Source organism: Piliocolobus tephrosceles, chromosome 8 (genome assembly GCF_002776525.5).
Source record: "Piliocolobus tephrosceles isolate RC106 chromosome 8, ASM277652v3, whole genome shotgun sequence".
Taxonomy (NCBI): domain Eukaryota; kingdom Metazoa; phylum Chordata; class Mammalia; order Primates; family Cercopithecidae; genus Piliocolobus; species Piliocolobus tephrosceles.
In genome coordinates, this window is record NC_045441.1 from 74,423,919 (window position 1) to 74,433,830 (window position 9,912).

General features: G+C 39.0%; 1 protein-coding gene across 4 annotated transcripts; it reads right to left on the reverse strand.

The window, feature by feature from the left end:
- Positions 1–1,196: 1,196 nt before the first annotated feature.
- TAC1 (tachykinin precursor 1) lies at positions 1,197–9,466 on the reverse strand. 4 transcript variants are annotated; one of them, XM_023224874.3, is made up of 7 exons: positions 9,337–9,466; positions 8,798–8,929; positions 7,741–7,837; positions 7,278–7,322; positions 6,733–6,756; positions 5,224–5,277; positions 1,197–1,791 (listed from the first exon to the last, which is right to left on the reverse strand). In XM_023224874.3, the coding sequence occupies exons 2-7, from the start codon at positions 8,918–8,920 to the stop codon at positions 1,745–1,747; spliced, it is 390 nt and encodes a 129-aa protein (XP_023080642.1). In that variant the 5' UTR covers positions 8,921–8,929; positions 9,337–9,466; the 3' UTR covers positions 1,197–1,744. The 4 variants fall into 4 exon arrangements, with proteins under 4 accessions (XP_023080642.1, XP_023080643.1, XP_023080645.1 ...); XM_023224875.3 differs by lacking the exon at positions 7,278–7,322 and having other exon boundaries at positions 9,337–9,443; XM_023224877.3 differs by lacking the exon at positions 5,224–5,277 and having other exon boundaries at positions 9,337–9,443.
- Between the last annotated feature and the right edge of the window lie 446 nt (positions 9,467–9,912).

Genomic DNA, 9,912 nt, shown 5'->3' on the forward strand with positions numbered 1-9,912 from the left:
TAAATGACTGTGTATTCTGTTGTTTTAGTATATGTTTGCTTAATCAATTTCATTGTTAGATAGTGATTTGCTCTATTTCCCCCTCAGTTTATTTCCAATCCTGACTCCTATTATATTATAATCTCTGACCCCAGCATTTCGTTAAGCTTCATAACCCCACCTGTAAAATGATAATAATGACGATAATATTTCTGTCATTGAGTGATTAAGTACATACATAATTTTAATGATTATTTATTATAATTGCTATTCAATGGAATGTTAAACATTGCTGTTGCGGAGTGGGGCTCTAGGGGATGACTCTGGTTTTCTCCATTTTGCTTACCATTATATAATTTTTCATACTTAAATGTATTGTGTACTAAGGAATATGAGGTGGAGTTTTTTTAAAAAAAAACATTTAATTGAAAACATAAATGTTAAAATATGCTTTAGCTCTTCTCTCCTTCAAATGGTTGTATTGCTCACCAACAGTCACCAGTCCAGGCTACATTCATGTTTTTTACTTCACTGAACAGTGCTTGTCTGCATTGTTTTACTGCTGGTCAATACTTCACATACGCTATGCAATCAGAAAATGATTCCAAGGACATTTATCAATCAAAATGCACAAGCCTCCCTCTCAATGCTTGGTATTTATTCCTGATGCATGTGCTTCTGTCAGACAGAGTGTTATAGGTATTAGCAATTCACAGGCACTTCTTAAAAATGCTGAAAAGGAGTTATTTTTGCTGTGAGGGTGTTGCCCTATTATCAACACCTCATCTTTCTGTATCATCTTCCAACAATCTTTGTGAGAATTTGATTTGCTATCTTTATTCTAGTGAGACTCAGGCACTGATGAATTTATACCTGGGCTCTGAGCAGGGCTGAAATGGTAGTGAGCTGATGTTTTACTCAACAAGAAAACAATCAGTGAAATATATATTTGAAATAGATTATTATCCTATTTGTAAAAAGGAATCAAAAGCACATAAAACCAGAACTTAGCCTTTACTCTTTGGAATCCAAAATGCAGTTGTGTTCTTCATAAATGATCTCATGACAAATGATTTAGCAAAAAAAAAAAAAAAAAAAAAAGTGCATGACAGAGTGAGAAACTGCATTTTAGACAAAATCACTTTGAACATATTTCACCTATTAAAGGAAAGATTGCTAATTGGACACATATGTTAATAAAAAATGTGACAAAAATCTTCAAGATATTTTTTCTTTTATTTAAAATGTTAACTATCACAACACATCGTACAATGAAATGAAGACCTTAGAATCACGTTAAAACTTTTAAAAACATCTCTATATGGTCACAAAACATGAAACATGCTTCAGAGATACAAATATAGTGTAATACCAAAATCTCAGTACATTTTCACCATGGAAACAAATAGGAAAAGCACAAGACTGTCAGGAGTTTCCCGCCCTTTCTGCAGTAGCTGACACGACTGCTTCAAAGCAATGATTTTTTTCTTTAGGGACTATATCATTGACAGGTTTTACAATTTTATTGAACACTGTGCTTTGTAGAGAAATAACCACTTATTTCTATTTTAAGGGAGTCATATTGGAATTAAAACACATGTTTACAACACATATTAGCACAATATGAAAAATAAACACTTTTTGAATTTTCAACCCCAAACAATTGTTATTAAATAAATAATTATTCCTCATAGTGCATGTCTTATTTTACCTTTCATTGCCCATTGACACAAATGAAGCTGAATAACTAACGTTAGGTAGTTTATTAACGTCTTCTTTCATAATTCTGCATTGCACTCCTTTCATAAGCCACTGAAAACAAATAGGAGATAAAATGTTTTTTACGTGAATTCACTGAGGGAGTTACACAACTAAAGTTCAGGGCATATAGTAATTTATTCTAAACTCCTAATGACTTTTTCCCTTACAGAAATATTTCTAGGAATGTAATTTGCACATCTTCCAATCCTGCCTCAGTCTCTATCCTGACGGGAAATGATCTGACCACGGAACTCAGTTTCTTTCATCATTCATCATATACTTGGTGCCCCCAAAGCATATTTCCACAATATATTGCAGTGTTGATTCTCAGCAGCTTTCTCAAGCAGTGGCAGATACCCACAGTGAATTATAGAAAGGACAATGCCTAAAATAACCATTTGTTTTTGTAAATGGGTTTACAGGAATACAGACACACTCATTCATTTACATATGGTCTATGGCTGCTTTGGCCTAAAAGAACAGATTTGGGTAGTTGCAACAGAGACTACATGGCTCACAAAGCCTAAAATATTTCTAATCTGTTTCTTTTCAGGAAAAGTTTGCTGATCTCTGCTCAAGGGGCATCTAATTGTGTGGGGGTCTCTTCCTCCCTTGTGGATACCTCCCAGTGATGGATTGCCCTCAAGACTAAAAACAGCCCATTTACCGTAGGTAAGTCAGTTGAGCCATCTAAATACCATACTGTTTAACTTTTCACTAGCACCTTAATGGTCTGTGAAGGGTTAATTATTGCTTCCAAAGGTATTTAACATATAGCTAGCAAATAACTTAAATACATTGATTATCTGGACAAAAAAATGCCAAAATTTTATGTTATATTATATTATATATAATTTCAAAGGGATCTGTAACCACAAAGGGGTAAAAATCAGACTGTTGTGATCAAGGTATTTTGGGATATTTTTCATCATCTTAACTAACACCTTATAGACTTAGACATATGGTATAGTGAAACTACTATGCTTTTTGAAATTCAGTATGGCGTGTATAAAATACTGAATGTAAACAAAAACAGCAGAAAGATCTGTGAAGGATCTGTAGGAATAATAGGTGCTAAACAGTTTCCTCAGTGAGAAGGTTTGTTGACAGAGAAGGCAGGTAAAGGCACCAGTGTTATCACTTCCTTCTTTTAATACTGGTCTTAAACACCCAACTATCCTTTAAGTGCGGTTAACAATAAGCTGCATATTTTATATCAATTAAGTATGCACTTGTGAGGCAGAACAGTCTGAGCCAACACTGGACAGGCTTAAGGGAAGGAAATAGTTTATTTCTCATTCTGGTTTGATTATATTAGGAACAGGATGAATAGTCCAAGTTCAGTCTCTGACAAGCTTTAGGTAACATGGCCCTGTTCCTCAGAGAAATTAGATGAAAGCTAATGTAAACCAACTAAAGACAGACAGTGATTTAGCTGGAACATAATGTCCTCTTATATGGAAGCAGAGTTTCTTACCTGGTCTTTGAACCCTCTGAAGCCTGATATAAATTTTTGAGTGTATGAGTTGATGAGGTTTTCTCTGGGAAAGGGCATCTATCTAGATTTATCAGATTGTCAAAGGGGTCCCTGACCATGAGTGGGTAAAGATCAGATGGCTGTAGATTAAGACTATGATAACCTTGCCTCAATGAGGTATATAAAAAGATCCCTGATTGACTGTGGATCAGATCACATGTTTGCCCATTTTTCACCTATTTATATTTTCTTAACGAAAATGGAGGAACAAAGATTTAGTTATAAATTGATCCTGATTCATTACAGTGATTCTATTTATCACTACTTATAATTATGTTATTATTTTAAGTACATTTAATAGTATTTAATCTGTTCTAACTTGTACAATATCTACATTATCTGTAAAGTTAAGCATGTTCTGAAACCTATATCAGTTCTGGAAATGGAAAGTTGATGACTAATACGATTATCAAGAAAACTACAGTTAAGTGAGGACTAGTATGCACTGATACAAATGAAAGTCATTGTGGTTTAAGTTTATACTTCATTTCCAAAAGTGGGAAGATAATATATATTAATAAAACAATTACAAGTTTTTATTAAGGCACATTGATAATTTCTTACACTTCACTTACCCTTCGGCAGCCCAAAATGACTGGTGAGAAAATGCAAAGGTAGTGTCTAAATAGAAAATGGGGACCCAGTAAAAACACTGGGATAGCTTGTCCTGCAGACTTCAACACCAGGAACTACAAATTCCAAATTTATTAGAAATTATGTACCAAAAGGTCAATTATGAAGCGCTTAGAACTTTTCAATTATATGAATATATTCTCTGGCTTCTGCTGTAGCCCAGATTGTGTTAACTTTTTTTTTGCATCGTGGGTTTTAACTTTTGCCCCACAGAAAGTGGTTTTATTTGTTGTACCCATTTCACAATAAAGAAAAATATCTCCATTAAAAAACACTAGGATAATTATTTTTCCTAGGATCCAGACAATTAAGAATTAAGCCAGCACATCTTATAGATTGTCTAAAAACTAGAAATATTCTAAATGGGTAAGACAGCTGCTGATTACTTTCTGATTAATTACATATTTAGTATTTTAATTCTATTTTCACTGAAGGCAAAATAGAATTTGAATAGCTTTTCCAAGAAGCCCTGGAGGTAAGAGCTCTAAGGTCTTAACAAAAAGTGATCTTCTATTAAAATGATATAGGGTTTATTTACCTTGAAATCAGTGTGATGAATGAGTTAACTAATAAGGGTTTTCAGATACGTATATATAGTATTTACAAAGAAGATGGAAACTGAAGAGAAGGAAACCTGCAGCCTTTATATCATACGAAAAAGTTGTTCAGAATTAAAATGAGAATTGTGGCATCCTTTCCCTCTAAGGAGTTTATAGCCAGAACCAATTTACAACACTCAAGGATATTTAATTGTGTTTCTTTTTGAAAGTACTGGAATAAACCGTGTCACTCACATCCTCTCCAACATCCATCAGGATGTTTAGATTTTGAATTTCTACAACTTCAGAAAAGTGATTAATTTGTATAAAGCATTTGTTTTGTGAATTTATTTTTGTGTCGGAAGATTACCAGATGTAATGTCTTTTAAAACTTTCAAATTACTTTGATAAGTGAAAATTAGCCTCATTCTTCCCTGCACTCCCCATTCTCCGTTAATTCAGTAAGGTTAAACAAGGCTTATTTAACAGATCTACAGGAAAGAATATAGGACTAACCCAAAGATTCAGGTTGGGTAATGATTAAATGGGGCAGACACTGGTAAGAATGGTGATTGGAGAGAAACAGACAGATACTGTGGTAATATTAGCTTAATTACCCATAAATCCATTTGTGGTTACAACAATTAAATTTTTTCACCATAATACTAATTTTTGTATCTACTACTCCTTTTTAATATTTTAAAAACTATGTCTTAGAAAAAATAGAAATAGATTTGAGATACTGTCTATTTTCAGTCATGATTTCATACATACCAGAATTTAAAGCTCTTTTGCCCATTAGTCCAACAAAGGAATCTGTTTTATGCCCTGGAAAAATACATTTACGGGTATTTTAATATGTATATCCTTGAGGAAACAAACTATTATAACTAGAACAAAGCAAGCTTCTGAATATATGTCTGTATAATAAATAACTTTCTACTTAAAGTTTTGGTGAGACTGAAGAAATAAAGATTCCTTAAAAGTTTTATAAATTACACTAACACAATACAATGAAAGTACTTTTCTCAATTCTATATTTAATATTAGCAAGCACTCTTTATTCATATTATATTTTATCTATTATATAAGGTTCTAAAATATATTTGATATAAAATATTGTCATTTGAGCCAGCTTTGATTTTTTAGGAAGTCAATTTCACATTTGTGTGACAGTGAAATATCCAAGCATATTTCCTTGTGTTATTAATAAGTTGTACTTTTCAGCAAGTAGACCTTAATTAAAATCAGATTCCTTTCCTTGATGATTATAATCTTCTAAAAGGTCACTGTTTATTGGATATTAAAAGATACTCGTTTCAGTAAAGTGTATTAGTTTTGACATAAATAGAGTACATTTTTTATTACATAGAATTTTTATATATAATTCCCTTCAAAGTCAAATCCTTAGAAATTAAACATGAATACTACTTATTTATTTTTCAAAGATGAACTCTTCGGAAAGGTTACTAGTTTAATGCCAGTGACAGAATTTCTCTTGGTTTTTATTTCAATGGTTGAGAATACAGCTGCTACATTAATGCGGCCTGCTCTGCCACCCAATGCACCAAATTCACGACAGGGTACATGAGTGGACAATATGAAGATAGACCCCTGCCACTTCATGTCAACTCTGGTTCCATTAACTGAGAAACAAATCCAATGACCTTCACGTACCACAATTTTGCCATCTTTGCTGCCCTAAGAAATATTTTACTGATCGAGTTTTCCCATTCAATTAGGGGATTAAAAAACTGCATCTCTACCCATCTTCATTTTTAGTGTGGATTCTCTACTCAGATTCACTCACTCATTCCATTTAATTGACTGCTGGATGACCCTAATAAATGACATCATTATTGGACCAAGCATACTAAATTGAGTTAGAAGATGCCTATAAATGCTTGTGGGGGTTTTGTTTGTTTGTTTGTTTGTTTACAGTGAAAGTAAGCTTAGGGGGTGGGTGGGTGGGAAGAAATGTGTATGGTAGATTTCTAATCCTAGGATTGAAATTCTTATTTAAAACCAACAATTTAAGGGACTTAAAAGACTTTTTTTTTCTTTCTTAATATAATGCATCTCTTTGCTAAGTACAATATGTCTAAACAACACAGCTTTAAACAACCATATTCTGGATGTAATACGAATCTCCCCCATTCTTATATTGTCTTCATTAAACATATTAAGCCTTAGGGTTATGACAGAAAATAAGGTAAGATAAAGTGAAATTCAATATAATTTTACATTTAAATTTGATAAATGTCAAAACAATTTTGAACTTACTTTTGTGAGAGATCTGGCCATGTCCTAGAAGAAAGATAAAATTATCAAACACATATACATTTGTTTTTAAAGATGCTACATTATATCTTTTATAAAATAATTTGATTATCAAAATATGTAATATTTTCTATCTATATATTATCCTGAGGAATAAGGCAGAACCATAAATGCTAAACAACTTATTAATAATAAAAACTAAATATTTAAACAAACAAATGGAATTTTTATTAAGTGCCTTCTATGGGATTCAAACCTAGAACTATGGGACTTTTGAGACCTCTTATTGACTATAAGACTGTAGTATTTCCCACCTTCAAGACTGGCCACCCATTGAGAGAGAGAGAGAAAGAGAGACGTGGCAGAGAGAGACAGAGAGAGAGTGACAGCGAGAGAGTGACAGAGAAATCGAGAAGAGAGTATGCAAATCCATCTCTTTATTAAACAGGCATGATCCAGATCTTGTATTTCAGCCCATAAAAGATTTTATTTCACTTTCCTACATGTGCTTTCACAATAGTAAAATAAAGATTTATAGGAACGTTTACCATAAAGAGCCTTTAACAGGGCCACTTGTTTTTCAGTTGAGGAATCTGACAAGAGACGAATTGTCATTACATGTTCCACTGATGGTGCGATTAATTCAAGGAAACAATATTTCTATCCCAAGACAGATCTACTCTCACCTCAGGGAATGCTACAAAATCCTGTTCCACATGCACTTGGATCAACTGCAGTACTACCCCTGGAGGCCCGTGTCTTCCCTTTGTCAGTTTGGATCTTTAGTCAAGGGAGCGCTTCACTCGAATACAGTGAGGCATGCGAACCAGATATTTCCCTCCCGCTGCGGGCCCCTGCGTGCCTTAGTGCGGTGGGCAATGTCGCGCCTGGGTTACACCCCTCTTGGAGTGGAAATCTCTATTCAGAGCGAGAGACCCTGGGGTACTCCGAGAAGGAGTGAGCAGACAGGGCGGGCTGCCCAAGACACCTAGGGACGGTCGCCCATCTCACCAGCATCCCGTTTGCCCATTAATCCAAAGAACTGCTGAGGCTTGGGTCTCCGGGCGATTCTCTGCAGAAGATGCTCAAAGGGCTCAGGCAGTTCCTCCTGGGGGACAACAGCACGGACAAAGGGCGTGTAAGGCAACCGGAGCGAGGCAACCAGCAACCCGAGCCCTTCCCGCTGTACTCCGGCCCCGAGGCGGGGGGAGGCTGAGCGGGGTACCTCCCGAGGCGCTCCCTCTCTGCGCCCCTCCTCGCCGAACCCACGTCCCGTCCCCCGCAAGCCTGCCAGGGCGAGTTAGCAGCTGGCTCGGCGTCTTCAAGCCTCGAGCGCTTTCCGTTCTTTCCTCCCAGCCCGGGGACCTTCCCTCATCTGTCGCACCGCCACCTGACTTTGTCTTGTCTCGGTGCCGGCTTTGTAGAGTCCTCACCGCCCTAAATGCACACAGGTGTGTGTGATCTGGGGCTGGGGCTGCTGTGAGGAAGGGTGACAACGTTTTATAGACGACTTTCACCCTTTTCCCGAGGCGCGCTCCCCAGCGCCAGTAGCCTGCGAGTTTCTAAAGGAAAACTTCAAGCTACATCCTCAGGTCCGCAAAACAAACGTGAAGGCAGGAAATTAACTTCCCTCCAGCCTCTGGCTCTCCAATCCCCCTGCAGCTCGCGCGTGTGCCCGCTGCTGCCCGCGACCAAGGCGCCCTCTGCCCGTGCCCAGACGCTAGGGCAGTGCAGCTGGACCGGAGCCCCCGAAATCCCCATTCCTGGGGGATGAAATCTTACGAGATTTATGATCTTGTGGGGATCTCGGGCTCATCCGGGAGGGCATCCCTGCTGCAGGGAGTTCCTGGGCTGGACGGTGCAACCCTCGGGAAGAAACTTGAATCGTGGGCACAAAATCCCGTGAGGAACCCGGGAAATAGCGCCCCTTTCCATCCTCCCGCACGCATCCGCTGCCTCTCGTCGTGGTCGCGGTGCCTGCCACGTTAACTAGGGTGCTGCTGTGTGGGAAGGTGACAGCTCCCGAGCCCAGGAAAAGGGTGCGGGCCGTCCTGGGAAGGGGCCTCACCTTGATCTGGTCGCTGTCGGACCAGTCGGACCAGTAATTCAGATCATCGTTGGCTCCTATTTCTTCTGCAAACAGCTGAGTGGAGACGAGAAAAAAGACTGCCAAGGCCACGAGGATTTTCATGTTGAATTTCTGGGAAGGGGTAGTGGGAGAAGAGATCAAAGAGAGAATAATGTATCTATTAGGGGTGGTTATCCAAGAGTTAGAGCAACAGAATTTTCTGCCCCACAACGGATGAACTAAGATAAAAAATACAAGGACTAAAGTCTCACCTGTACCCGTTAGGCGAGAGAATCGCGTCCCAAAGATTCTCCAACCCTCTTCTCCCTGAATCCCAACTCCCCCAGCCCTCTAACCCACCAACCCACACCTTCAAACCAGGAAACTCTGCAGGTGGAAGACAAAGAGGGGCGTTGGCGTTTGGGAAGCCAGTCTCCCCACTGTCCCTCGCCGCAGCGGCGCACCCAGCGCGGCCACCTTGGACAGATGCGGGGTGGAGTGACCCGGGCAGCCGCGGCCGGCACTGCGCGGGTACTTACTGCGACTGACAGTCCCGTGGGGTGCTGGGTTCCTCTGGTTCCTCCGAGTGCACGCTGGTCGCTCCGCACTCTAGGTGGCTGCGGCCGGGAAGGAGGAGGTCCGAGCGCGCTCTTTCGCCTGCTGAGTGCCTTGCGGTATTTATCCCAGCCTCCTCGAGCCTCCAAACCCACGTGACATTCTCCCCACGCGACTTTCTGCTCAATATTTAATTAGCCGCCTCCTCTCCTTTCGCTTGCGTGATTGAGAGTTTCCGAGACGGTAACTCGTCGATGCCCATAACATCTGGACCCAATTGGGTTCTAAATGACGCAATTTTAGGAAAATCGAGGTCTCGCCATCCAATCGGGAGCGGCCTGCTTCCGTCTGCAGATCTGACGCCCCCTCCCCTCTCCTTTGAAACTGGGTTTCGTGACACCTGAGATTACTCATCAAATTTGAGCAAAGTGACTCATTCCTTGGACTTCGGTAACTTTTCCGTCCCTTGAGACGTCAGGATAAGTTGCACTTTTGAGGATGGCCAAATAACTGTAGGTATTCAGACATTTCATCGGAAATCAGGCTAAGAAAGGAGGACT

Excerpts from the sequence above, each read along its gene's own strand:
- TAC1 (XM_023224874.3), bottom strand. The coding sequence starts at position 8,920 with ATGAAAATCCTCGTGGCCTTGGCAGTCTTTTTTCTCGTCTCCACTCAG. Across the intron at positions 7,838-8,797 it reads CCGACAGCGACCAGATCAAG|GAGGAACTGCCTGAGCCCTT; the intron begins GTGAGGCCCCTT and ends GTTGTCCCCCAG. Across the intron at positions 6,757-7,277 it reads CCTGTTAAAGGCTCTTTATG|GACATGGCCAGATCTCTCAC; the intron begins GTAAACGTTCCT and ends TCTTTCTTCTAG.